The sequence below is a fragment of the Stegostoma tigrinum genome, chromosome 18, assembly GCF_030684315.1.
Source record: "Stegostoma tigrinum isolate sSteTig4 chromosome 18, sSteTig4.hap1, whole genome shotgun sequence".
Taxonomy (NCBI): Eukaryota; Metazoa; Chordata; class Chondrichthyes; order Orectolobiformes; family Stegostomatidae; genus Stegostoma; species Stegostoma tigrinum.
In genome coordinates this window covers 57,295,208-57,309,671 of record NC_081371.1, presented here as the reverse complement: position 1 = coordinate 57,309,671, position 14,464 = coordinate 57,295,208, and the positions used below count along the sequence as shown (strand labels likewise).

The 14,464-nt window shown below is 38.5% G+C and overlaps 1 protein-coding gene across 2 annotated transcripts in view; it reads right to left on the bottom strand.

The window, feature by feature from the left end:
• Window positions 1–14,464, bottom strand: part of scaf11 (SR-related CTD-associated factor 11) — a 67,585-nt gene that overhangs the window by 32,779 nt on the left and 20,342 nt on the right. For both annotated transcript variants that reach the window (XM_059652558.1, XM_059652559.1), the window contains exons 3-5: window positions 10,021–10,187; window positions 2,751–2,828; window positions 1,853–1,935 (exon numbers count right to left, since the gene is read on the bottom strand). In XM_059652558.1, coding sequence (XP_059508541.1) covers window positions 1,853–1,935; window positions 2,751–2,828; window positions 10,021–10,187 — 328 coding nt within the window. The remainder of the gene's footprint in view (window positions 1–1,852; window positions 1,936–2,750; window positions 2,829–10,020; window positions 10,188–14,464) is intronic.

The following is a 14,464-nucleotide window of genomic DNA, read 5'->3' as shown; positions in this document are numbered from 1 at the left end:
TACCCAGAGTTATTCAAGATGGACAATCTTTGGAGATACAATTAGTGTGGAACCACTGTTGCTGCTCTAATGCATCAGTGAACTAGATTTTTCAAGCAATTTCAATTACTAGGAAGGTGCCTGGTATGGAGGGTATTAGCTATAAAGAGAGGTTGGAGAAACTTAGATTTTTCTGCCTGGAATGACTGAGGTTGAGGGGCGACCTGATAGAAATCTATAAGGTTATGAAGAGCATGGACAAAGTGGACAATCAGAAGTTTGTTTCCTAGGGTGGAAGAGTCACTTACATGGGGCCGTGGGTTTAAGGTGCAAGGGGCAAGGTTTAAAGGTGATATACAAAGCAACTTTTTTCTTTACACAGAGGGTGGTGGGTGCCTGGAACTCGCTACTGGGGAAGATAGTGAAAGCAGATACTAAGGTGGCTTTCAAAGGGCATCTTGACAAATATATGAATAGGACGGGAATATAGTGATACGGTCCCCGGAAGCGTAGGGGGTTTTAGTTGCGACGGACAGCATGTCGGTGCAGGCTTGGGGGTCGAAGGGTCTGTTCCTTGTACTGTAATTTTCTTTGTAAGTTAAGTAACAAAGGCCTGCCCACACAAATATCGGTAAAACTTCCCAATCTGACCAGTTCTCAGAGCACATATGAATTTATAGTAGCCTTAAGTCACTAAAAACACTGTCACAGAAGTTCTCAACACATCCAATATTAATAAAGTAAAAATCATTACTTTATAAGTTTAACAGTTAAGAGCTTCTGCCTAATTATATACATAAACAGGTACTTCTGTGAAACCACTGGGGGTCCTTGCATCCCGACACAAAACAGTTTCCTGTGCAGCTTTGCAATCCATTAACCACATCTCATTCAAGCATGGAAAAATTCCAGCATCCTGTCCTTGGGTCTCTAATGTGCCTGTCTTCTCCGTTGCCCACTAGTTATACTGTATACGATTTAAAAAAAAACGCACCAACTCCAGAATATTAACTGTTAGATGAACAGTAGTTGACACAGGCTGCTTTATTCCTGTGGGATATCAGCAATATAGAAAAACAAAGTTGAGTAAGTCCTTATTAGCTGTATCACAAACATTCAGAATTATCGTTCACTGGCATTAAAGATTCAAAAGAGAATTCCGGACGATGGGAACATTGAAAGAGAATAATGGATCCAATGCTTCACTAAAGCTAGTTCAAGACTGACCTGAAGGTTCTCTTATGAACTCACAGGGAGAATTCCCAGATTAAAATAGAAACTTTTGGTTTGCACCAATGGTTTCTAAAACATAGTCATCTTGTGGCCAAGACAAATCGAGTTGCGTTCTCCCAGCCGCCACAAGTATTTCTCATGCAAACAGCAGATTAAGGAATCAACAGCCCCTTTTCCCCAGTGTGCCAAACAGCTAGGAAATTACTGTACTTGGAATCCAATTATGCTAAAAACAGTGCCATGCACAGTGGCAAGAATGGAAGTAAACATTACCGTGGTCTTTTACAAAGTTATGTGCATGAGAAAATACGGGCAACCCCTATTCTAGTACCTGACACACACTATGAACAAAACATTATTAAAGATTACAGAAGACCCGAATAATCGTATCTGAAGAAACCATTAAGCTCTGCAACCACACATTACATATCTAAAAAGCACGATCATATCGGCATAAGAAAAATGTTTGATAATTATCTAGACGCTAATAAAGCCTAGAATCCATTGATAATTTTACTTTTTATTTTAAAAATAAGTTGCAGTGTTCCCCAATTTTGTTTCTATCCTAAGCCACATCAGATACTTTTCTTGAAGATTATGAATAAATTCAACCTAAAATTAATTTTTCAGCAGCACCTACCTTGTGATACTTTGACAATGCTCTTCATTGCTGCATGCCTTCTGTTCTCTTGAAGTTTTATTGAAGTTCTGCTTGATTGGGATCTGAAATGCATAAAAACAGCAGAGAAAATGTCACTATATTATAACAGGCACATTTGTTTTCCTGTTCCAGAGTGTGAGGGCAGAAAATGAAAGAATTCATTCGAAACAGTACGCCGAAATTTATGGGGCACCATGATTCCAGCACCGTGGGCTAAAATGTCAGGATCAGGAGTCGCCCACAATCCTGACATCTGTCAGCAGCAATTTAAAGTTGAGAGCACGACTTAGTGTTTCATAGTGAGCCTCGCATCTCTTTCTCAACAGGCAGTCCTATCTGATGGGTCACTGCTGGGATTATGTGCAGCCTCCAATCTTGGGGAACCTGCACTGACATGTAAGTACAGGGTATTGGGATAACAGTGGGGGAAGGGGTAGAGAATGAGGGACTGGAGAGATCAGAAGTGATGGGGCACTGCTTCTGACGGGCCAGTACGTGGACATTCTCCCAGGTGGATTTTATGCTCAGCTCTTGCCCGACTGGCCTTCTAACTGCTTTGGGATGCATGAAATACAACTCGGTAAATCCTTATCAGAGGTAATAGGAACTACAGATGCTGGAGAATCCAAGATAACAAGGTGTGGAGCTGGATGAGCACAACAGGCCAAGCAGCATCTTAGGGGCAGGAAAGCTGATGTTTCAGGCGTCCAAAGATGCTGCTTGGCCTGTTGTGATCATCTAGCTCCACACCTTGTTATCTTAATAAATCCTGGTGCCTTATTTCATTAACTATTCATCTGAATTGCCTTATGTCTTGTTTATTTCATGTTTTATTTGAACCCACATGCATTAAACTATTTAACTACCAATTACATACCTTTACATTACTCTTTACGTTGTCTCGTTTGTAAACCAGATTGAAGGGCTTACGGTCTATTGGGCAGCAGTTTCTTTTCTGTGAAAAGAGGTACAAATTTGTTTGATTTCTGAGTTATTCACATGCTTTTCTTTTATTACATCGGACAAATTACATCAATAATTCACTGGTTGCTCTGTCTTCATCACAATTGCTCAAACTGTATCATGGAATGAGCTGTGCCACTAAGACTTGGGCATTTCCCACAGAATCCTAGATGAGCCTCTGGTCTTCTCTTTTTAGTAATTCTTGTGTTCGTTCTCATGAAAGGATAGGAAAGGGAAAAAGAGATGCAACAGGAAAAAGTGATGTGAACATACTGTAGAGTCATCCTGCCACAGGAGGCAGTCAGCTGGCCGACCAAGTCCATGACAGAACGCTGTACAGTCATCAAGTAATTCCTATTCCCCACTCTATCCCTACAGCCGTGCAAGTTTAGTCCCCTCTAGCGCATTTCCAACTTCCTTCTGAAATCTGATTGTCTCCACTTCCACCAACCTTGTAGGCAATGAGTTCCAAGTGATCGCCACTCACTGTAGACAAATATTATTCTTCACATTTTCTCTGCATCTCTCACCTATAACCTTGTGTTCATGTACAACACCATGGTTGCCTAAAATGTCTCAATAGCATATCTTGGAGATGAATTAAAGAGGTGAAAGCAGTAATTGCTTGATGTACAAAGTTCCTACAAGTAATAAGTTAAATATTAATCCAGTTTTGATGGTCAGGGATAGCTCAAAATGGAAAAAAAATTTAATGTTTCTGGAACATAACTTATCCGAAGAAGGGTCCAGAACCGCAATGTCAGCTTGCCTGCTCTTCTGATGCTGCCTGACCTGTTGTGTTCATCCAGCTCTACACCTTGTTATCCCATAACTCAACTTTTGTTATGAATAGCTGGGTTTCAGTAATTCTGCTTGAAGTTCTTCCAATACCTGACGTTTGCTCAGAATGAAAAGTCTAGTTTCACAATGTGTTTGAATATTATAGTGCAGAAGTTTGGTGAGAAGACTCAACTAAGCGTTACATTCAATCAGAATAAGAATTTTGTTCCCACATTTATCAGCAAGTATTCAATTCAATCCAAACTATATTTATTAAAGATAATAGTTGATCAATTATGAACTTACAAACATGCAGTAGTATTCAACAACTCCTAGGCTTCATATCATTAGATTAACAAAAGTCAACATTAAACCCAAGATGCTGACACAATAAGTAGCATAACAAATACTGTCTCCAGTGTGTACACTCGCAATAATGGAATCTATACAAAGTATGCCTTTCAGATCAGATGCAACAGCATCTGCCAACAAAAGCTGTTAAATGAATGAGAGCAAAAAAGACTGCCGACAGTTTTAACGTTGCTCAAAGGCATCACAAATGGCATCAAAATTCAGGGATTGGCAATGTACATGGCAAGTGTTAGAATTTTACTCTTCATTCACTCACTTTCGTGAGAATTTGAATCACATCCGAGTTATAAGCTGAAATATAACAGGACTATATCAATCTGTTCACATTTAAAAAAAACATGATTTTTAAGGTGCAAGCAGAAGACCTTCAACAAAATGCCACTTTTATGAAAGAAATTGCATTCCAATGTTCTTTTTCGTATTAGCTTTTCTAAATTATAATCCCAATACAGACCAAATTGTCAAGCTCAAATAGAAAACATGGCAAAATCTACAGTGGTTTCATGCAAGTTATAACTTGTAAATATAGTTGGAAATTGAGTGCATCACTGTACTTCAGTGCATACCTATTGGCTGGCACTTGTGAAAATGAGTGAGACCAATACAAACATATTTTATTATTCCTATTGTCGTAAGGATTGCCTAGCGATTTTTGGCATAATTTGCAAGATTTCTACTACAATTTGCAGTTTAAAAAAAAATCTGATGAACGTTTATTCCGAACAATGGATTTTCATTAGTACGCTGGATTAGAAACGTACAGAAATTTTAGCTGCTCTGTAAATGAAAATACGTGTATCACTGATTCACAGAATCTCTAGTGTGGAAACAGGCCCTTTGGCCCAACATGTCCACACTGACCCTTGGATCATCCCGCCCACACCAATCCCCTCTAAACCACATAAACTACACATCCCTGAACACTACAGGCAATTTAGCACAGCTAATCCACCTAGCCTGCACATCTTTGGACTGTGGGAGGAAACCGAAGCACCCGGAGAAAACCCACGCAGACACGGGGAGAATATGCAAACTCCACACGGACAGTCGCCCGAGGGTGAAATCAAACCCGGGTGCCTGGCACTGTGCGGCAACAGTGCTAACCACTGAGCCACCGTGCCGCCCCACAGCCAGAGATAATTGGGATGCCAAAGTAAAGGCTGAAAGAAGCTTACCTGCTAAATTTCTGTCCAGCATTATTCACCAAGACATTTCAGTTTTCACACTGGAACTTAACTGACCTCCTTCCTTCACCCCAGTGTCCCTGCCAATCCCTCAGCCAGAACCCCTGGGGTAAAGAGTAGACATCAGTGGTACAAATACTATAAACCAGGAAATATCAGCACATAGAATATTCTGTGGGACCCAACACTGCCAGCACTTCCACACAAACATAATTTCACTTAAGAGATTTAATTTGTAACACTGGCAAGAGCAAAACAGTTGCCGTTGTTCAGCATTGCTCACTTCACTTTGTGAATCAGGCAAATTTAAAACTTCAGACATTAAAAAGCAAAAACGAGTAGTTCACAGTCTCAGGCACTGGGTGGCCTATTAAAATATTCTACTTGGCAAAAGCAAATATTTCCTGATTTACAGTCTGCAAACTGCACATTTCTTCCCTTATCAAAATGGGACACATTTGATAGGAATACTGCAAGAGTATAAGGTAACATGCAGGCCACTTCAGCTCCCTGCAATAATGCAACTGGAAAAATCTTTTATTCATGGTGTAAATATAGTACACACTATGTTAAACATCTTTAACAAAAATAAGTTCATCATGCGTAAACTGTAAATGCTTCTTGGGGCCTTATTTCAATAATGAGTCTTACTTTATTTGCCCCAAAAGAACTACTCTCAAACTAAAAACATGAATTGCAGTTTATCTAACTTCCTTAGAGAAGCTATCCATTAGAGAAGAAATGCATTAGAAAAATTACTAAGATCTGGTCCATCAACTCATCTTTCTAACGAAATGCTAAAGTAATTAAGTTTTAAGCACAAACAACATTCAAATTGAGTGTCAGCAGTCTTAGGTGCAAGTTGTTAAAACTCAAGGCTAAAAGCAGACCTCACCCACAACCCCATGAAGAGCTGATCACAATTGGGAGTTTCTGGTAATTTCATTCATTTACAGGTCTTTGAAGATGTTCCAAACAAACTACGAGCAAAGATCAAGGTTAATATATTTAGAAAAAGGTTCTGAATAAGTTTATTTTTAAACTTAATAAGGAACTCACCAATTAGATTAGATTAGACTATCTACAGTGTGGGAACAGGCCCTTCGGCCCAGCAGGTCCACACTGGCCTTTGAAGCATCCCACCCAGACCCATCCTTCTATAACCCACATACCCCTGAACGCTATGGGCAATTTAGCAGGGCCAATCCATCTAGCCTGCACATCTTTGGACTGTGGGAGGAAAGCAGAGCACCCAGAGGAAACCCACACAGACACGGGGAGAATGTGTAAACTCCACACAGACAGTCACCCGAGGCTGGAATTGAACCTGGGTCCCTGGCGCTGTGAGGCTGCAGTGCTAACCATTGAGCCACGATGCCGCCCCTGGAATAGAGATCTGGATTTTTAAAAAAATTAATTTTCAATAATTTAAATATGAATTATCACAGGAAATTGATTTCAATTGCCTTAAAGAGTGTTTTTTTGGTGATAAATCAATTTCCAGCTGTAGTGGCCAAACTTTATTAAATTCGCATTCTTTAATATAATCAATTAACATTTTTCAAAGCAATGCATTTTTTAATACCATGTTTGAAAATGCTGCAGAGGCAGATTTTTGTTTGGTGATATGTTGATGAGTTTGAGCAGAAATCTGCAACTGGAGGAGAGACCCACACTCTTCAAACAAGGGGCGGCTTGCACCAGAATATCATTATATATTTTTTCACTTAATCAATCATGCTTGGCATATAATTCCAGAATAACTACTGCTCATGATGAAATAAACTTTTAACTATTTAGTTTGAAAATTGCTTTTCACTCATCTATACCTTCAAATCCCACCCTCATGGCTTGTTTAAAATAAACAATCTGGGTTTCTCTTGACCATATCAATTAATATATTATTTGCACATCTGTCAAGTCTCCCTTTTTATTACCCTCCAAAGCCAAGGTCGCAAATGTCAAATACCTCCATTATTTGATCACATCTCATATCTGTTTACACTTAACCAGTCTTGCTACTATCTTCTTCTCTCTCTAATGTGTTTTTATTTAGTGGTGAAAACTGAGCACATAACTTCAAATGTACTCTAACTACAGCAGTATTAAAGTTTAGCCTTGCTTTTATAACTTGTACTAAATGACTCTGCAAAAGTAATTCCAAAATTCTATTAGCTTTTTAAAACTTATTTTGCCACACATAATGAAAATAAGTCTACCGTCACTTTGAAATGCCTTTCTAAATGACCCTCATGTAACTTAGTGCAGATTTTTTTTTAAATGGTCAAAATTCTACATCTTTCAATGTTTAAATGTGAATCTATAGAACTTTTGTTGCACCTTGCCTCTCCCTCACTTTAACTCACTGAATAATTTTCACGGCTTTATCCCTTTTAAATATCAAACTATTTCTCCAACTAGGAAATTATGACCAGATTCTACTGTGATCTGGATTAACCATCTTTTTAGTGCTTAATTTCATTTAATTAACAAGAATTATGGACAAATAATTTTAAAATATTATTGAGCCAGATTTTACTGGAGTGAGAATCGCGTGATGTTAATTAAATATTTTGCTGCATTAACTTCATATCATCTTTGGGCTGTTAATTACTGCATGTGTGAACTGAAATTGGAGGAAGAAAACTAACTGTACACCATCTTACAAAATTTTTCAGGTCTGTAAAAGAAATGGGAACAATGTGGGAGAGTGAAGCCATGTGTGAATTAGTGTCAAATCAGGTAGACAGAAAGTAAGGAAAGGGTAAGCACTATTGCACGGAAAGAAAGGAACACAAAAAAAAAGTTTTAAAATCTCAACCAGTTGCAGGAATATGATTAACTGGTTCTCATTCTGGATCATAGAGACTGACAATGTGATGCTTGTTAAATAGATGCTTATGCTCTTAATTATTATGTGCAAATTTCTGTGGCACTTTTAAGGGCTGTTAAAACCATTCAATGAGACATTGGTTGATCAGTGGTCCAACTCCATATATTTTTCCTTCATATCCTTGGTGAACAAGTATTTATTTTAAAATTTACAATTTATCTAGCATTCATTGCTATTTGTGGAAGAGAGTTCGAATCTGGTTCACTTTTTGCACATAGAATTTCACTTCTGAAAGGACTGGTCCTAAATTTTAAACTACGCCCCTTGTTCCACAATCCAATCAGCCAATACAATTTCGTTATATCTATCATTTAATATCTTGAAGCTTCAAATGTATTGAACTGAAATATCCAAATTCCAAGGAATACAATTCTAGTTTATATAACTAACACGGAGGTTAAAGACATCTCTGCAAAGCAAACAGTGTAGAAATCCAAATTCAGCAGCAGGTTCTGTAGCTTTGTAACCCAGGATGCATCTCTTGAAATTCTGACTTTTTTTAAAAAAGTGTATTAATTGAATGCGTTCTTCATTGGCTAGGCCGGTACTTACTGCCCATTCCTAATTCCTCTCGTTAAGGTCACAGTGAGCTTTGATGGTGATATCTTGAATTACAGTAGTCAATGTGATGTAGACAGACTCTCAATGCTATTAGGAAGGGAGTTCCAGGAGTTTGACTTGGTGACAGTGATGGAACAGTAGTATATTTCTAAGTATGGTGTGCAAGCTTGGAGGGATAACATATAAATCAAGGAGTGATAAGAGACCATTCAGCCCTTCCACCCTGCTCCACCATTCAATACAATCATGGCTGATCCTTTATCTCAATGCCATATTCTTGCCTTTTCCCCATACATGTTGATGCATTTAAAATCTAAAAAAAATCCCTGCTTGAATATATTCAGTGACTTGGCCACCACAGCTTCCGAGTTAGAGAATTTCACAGGCGGACAACCTCCTGAGTGAAGAAACCTTTCCTCATCTCGTTCTAAATGGTATATGTAATATTCTGAGACTGTGATACCTGGTTCTAGACTCCCCAGCTAAGGAATATATCCTCTCTGTCTACTCCCATTAGAATTTTATATCTTTTAATCAGATTCCCTCTCATCCTTCTAAACTCTGATGAATACGGACACTTGCAAGTGACTGAGTTCCCAAGTATTTGCTGCTTTTATTCTTCTAGGTGATACAGGTTGTGGTTTGGAAAGAGCTGATGACAGAGACTTGGTGAGGTTGCTGCAGTTCATCACACAGTGGCAGCAGCGTGTACCATCTGTGTGCCACTGCTGAACCAAGTGCGTGGTGAAGGCAGTACATGAACTGCTTCATCCTGGACCATGTTGAGCTCCAAGTGCTGTTGGAGCTGCACTCATCTGGGCAGTTGGACAGTATTCCATCACACTCCTCACTTCAGCCTTTTCAACGGTGGACAGGCTTTGAATAATCAGGGCACAAATAACTTACAGCAAGATTCCCCAGCCACCAAACTGTTCTTGCAGCCATTGTAGATTTGCCACTCGTAAATTAATCAGGCTTGTGCTGCGTAGATATCGTGATTATACCACAAAAACCTGGCCCATTAAGACACAATGTTGGATTGCCAATCACTTGTACAAAATGTCAGTGTTCACATAAAATGTCACAGCTTATGCAAAACATGAAGAACACATCTCCCTTTTTCACTCTTCTTCCTCCCTCTGCCCCCCTCCCCTGTTGTCCACATGACAGTTTAACTAATGTCTGCATCTGAATATATGTTTAGAGCACTAGCGCTTGTTTGATTCAATTTCATCTTACAGATTTAATACATTAATTTTACAACAGCACTCATTATATGCAATCAGATTAGGTTCACTGTATTCATTACCATGATATTTTCATTTCACAGCCATACATGAATTTTTAAAAATATATAATTATATACAATTTAATTTTAATTAACATTTTCTTACTTCAGCCCAAGCAAGAATGCACCTCAGGCAAAAAATGTGACAGCAGCTCTCAGGAACAGCTACTTCTTGGTCCACAAAGTGGTTCAGGCAGATAGGACACCAGTTAACTTGATCAGTTGTTGTTTCAGCCAACACCCCATTATCAGCACATTCTTGTTCACCCTCACCTGTTGAGAATCAGAAAAGTCTCAAAGAGTAAGACGTAGACAACAGTCAACAACAATGAGACTATAAAAAGAGGCGAACATTAATTTATGTTATTAATTCAACTGGCCTCATCACCTTAAGGCATGATCAAGAATATCAATTATAGATATACAATTATTACACTGCTTGGCAATGGTTGATGTAATTCATCTGGCTGTGCATCTTCAGTAATGAAAATAGTTAATAAATCATTATTTTGCAGCAGTTTTAAAATTAACACTTTTACTTTTCACATTTCATTTTTCTACCTTTTACATTCATACACAATTTCTGCCAAACTGCAATTTCACCACATGCCCTGAGCTTAGAATAATACAATACTGAAGGAAGCCCATTGGTCCATCAAGTCTGTACTGTCAGAAGTTCACTACTATTTACACCAGTCTCAGTTTCCTACACTTGGCCCATAGCCTTGAATGTTATGACATTTCAAGTACTCATCCAAGTAATTTTTAAAGGGTGAGGTTTCCCACCTCAACTATCCTCCCAAGCACTGCATTCCAGACCTCCACTGCCATCTGGATAAGAAAACTTTCGCCCAAATACCCACTAAATCTCTACTCTTATCTGTTAAATTACATCTCCTTGCATTTGACACTTTGACTAAGGGGAACGTTCTTTGCTCCAAACAACCTGAGCTTATCCAGCCTCCCGTCATGGCTGATCCGCTCTATTCCTATAGTGTGGTGGCCAGTACTGCACTCTACTTGTGGCCTAGCCAAAGATCAGCATAGCTCCAACATGACATCCCTGCTCTTATAACCTAATTCATAACTGAAAAAAAACCAAGCATCCCATATGATGTCCTTTCTATCATATTAATCTGTCCCACTACCTTCGGGAGTGGACAAGCTCTCCAAGATCCCAGAGATTCCTATCATCATTGAGTACTCCCTCACCTTGCTCCTTCTTCCACAGTCTTATCTGCATCATTTATGAATGTCACAAACAGTAAGGGATCCAACACTGACCCAAGAGATCCAGGTCCTGTGGTATGCTACTGCATACTGAGCTCCACTCCCATAAACAGCCTGTACCACCACCTCGGTCTTCTGTCACGAAGCAATTTAGATCCAACCCGCTACACTACACTGGATTCCATGAACTTTTACTTGATTTATCAGTTTCCTATGCCATGCCTTGTCAAGGGCCATACTAAAATCCAAGTAAGCTACACCAACTGCTGCTTTACATCAAGAAATCGACTAGTTGCTTGGAGGTTAATTTCCTAAATGTTAAAGATATTTCAAAATCTTGAGCAGTAGTGGCTAAAATTATTTGTAATACCTCATTACTGTGAGGATGTTTTGCAAATATGTACTCGGGTGGATAAAACCTAACACTTAAGAGCACAGAAAGGGTACGCAAGTACAGCTTTCATAGCTAGTTATGAATCTTTTAGATTTTTGCTCCAGTTTTTGAAAATGCCATTCATTCTTTTGCTGCTTTTATACTTTCAAATACTTTTACTTCAAGAAATCTTTGCGAAGCTTCTAAATCAACCATTAAAGATGTTTGCATTAATATATATTGATCACATGCTACAAATACTAACAGACCTGATCTGATTCAAATGTGTGCAAACCACCTGTTACCTCCATTGCTTCTACAGTGCCAGACATATTAAAAATAATTCCACAGATGCCACTGTTTTCAAGAACAATAATCTTCCCCAAACCTTGGTAATACTCTAACAGATTAGCTGTATAGTAGGAGACGGGTTCAAGTACATATCCTGCTGCTATCAAAGTAATTTAGTCACCTTTCTAATACAAGTATTCACAACAACATAAAAATTCACTCAATCCCAGACAACAGCTCATTTATTTTGCCAAATTCAAAGTCACAGGTAGCCAATATGTGAATCTGCTATTTGACAGTTTTACATACAGCTCAAATGAGTACTTGGCACAAGATAGAGATAGCAAGATTAAAATTACCATCTGAAACATAATCAGGTCAGGGTTATTCACTTATCCTCCTGTTGTAGTAGCTGTAATTCAATTTACAATATTTGAAAGCAGTATCAATTTGAAAGTCAACAAGATAATTCAGTATGATTAAGTAGTCTATAAAAGGATTGGTTTTGACTCTTTAAATCAGCTAAGTTCCATTCTAACCTTTGAGCAGGCCTATGAATCAGAAGTGTTTATAGAAGTAACTTTCTGAAGTGAAGTTGCTTTCTCTGCAGTTTAATGTGGTTGGTCCACTCCTCACCTATTACAGTTGTACATCATACTTTCAAGTCAATTTTTCTCTAATAGCAGACTTTCATGGTGACAGCTACTAACATTCACTGTACTTTTTCTTGGAGTGATTTTAGTCTATATGACATAACAGCCTCAGTGCAGTACAGTATCAGTGCAGCAAATACACAATTATTTTGATTGTTTAGCAAATGAAATACAGCAATGCAGATCAATGAATTGTGTAGAAAATAATGGAGAGGCAAGCATGATTGATAGCGGCAATGCTACAAAAATGCTGGTTAATATGAGATGCATTAAAGCCCTGCCATTCATAAATTCACTTACCTACACAAACTATTCTGTGCACCATATCGCCTGTATGACTGCTTAATTGTGATTTCTAGGAACTAGAACCTAAGCCCAGATGGGAAGAGACTTCATAATTCACTTGTGAAGTTAGATCACACCTATACTTTCCAAAGGAAAAAAGAGCAAAGTGGCAGTCATAACCCTGTTTCCAGCCACACCTAATGCATCCAATGGTCTGGGTGTGTGAAGATGTAATGGTGCGTAAATGCTGTGCCATTTGAACTTGTATCAGTTAGTTTAAATCTCAAGGTATTAGCATATTTGAAGGATGATTTAATAGCTACTGTCTAAATTTGTTCTAGCTTTGTGAAAAGAATTGATGGAGAATTCTTGAGCAAGAAATCTGAGAAGGAATTGGAGAAGCTCCAACTTGAGGAGAAGGAAGAAATGGAAATCAAATGATGACAAGGTCTTTGACTGGACAACACAGACCACTGATATCGAAGAGATGGATGGATATTGAAGGTACACAGGAAGTCAATGAAGACATGAGAAGCCAGTTAACGGGATTATTAATTAGAGTGACTAACCATAACATGGATTACGCTCAAAAGCAGGATAATTAATTTCTCCAACAGAAAATCTTCACTTGTAATATAAACCTTACATTGAGATGATTTTGCTTGGTAAGAACCCGTCAAATTGACGCCTATTAAGAAAACATACTTGCTGTTTGTGACATTCACTAAGAATGCATGCTCTGAATAGCAGGACTTATAAATACACATTGGTCTTACAGTGAGTATGCATGTCACATTTGAATAGTCACCTGACAGTGTATCAAACATAATGGAAAGAAATCATTTCATGCTAGTTTCACCTAACCTACGGCTACCAATTTACTCACCAATCTGCAACTGGATTATTTATGATTTAGAGCTAATATGTAAATTAGAACTGAAATATGCTTCCCTCTCAATGGATTCCTAGATAAAGACACCATATTGAGCAACATTAATTGATACAGATCGGGAACAATGTTGTCCAAACAGTGCTCTGTGCAGGCTGAGCACACCTAGTGCATAACTGACTTTAGATTATTCAGTCAAAAAACCAACATTCTCTGAAGTGATTGTTCAGTACATTTGCCGTTGCCATTAGAGTTACAGGCATGCCCAGAGGCACCAGAAACCTGATACTATTGTTGAAGAGAAAAGGTCTGTTCTGCAAAATCTTTCAAATGGCCTTTTACGGAGAACATATATTCAGTGATATTCAGATCTGAACTCTGAACCACTTTTATACTTGAGCTCCAAAGCTCGTGATCTGAAGCACAATGGAATTAGGATTAACACGGGCTGGGGTAACTCACTGTAAATAAAGATGTGCTTTTCTCATAGTCATAAAAGTTAAAAATTTTATCAAGTTACACAAAGGTTTGGTATGCTTACCTTTACTGGTCAGTGCATTGAGTGTAGGAGTTGGGAGATCATATTGCGGCTGTACAGGAAATGGTTAGGCCACTTTGAGAATATTGAGTGCAATTCTGGTCTCCCTCCTATAGGAAGGATGTTGTGAAACTCGAAAGGGTTCAGAAAAAAATTACAAGGATGTTGCTGAGCTTGCAAAGTTTGAACTAAAGGGAGAGGCTGAGTAGGCTGGGGCTATCAGAGACTGAGCGGTGACCTTATAGAGGTTTACAAAATCATGAAGGGTATGAATAGGGTGATTAAACAAGG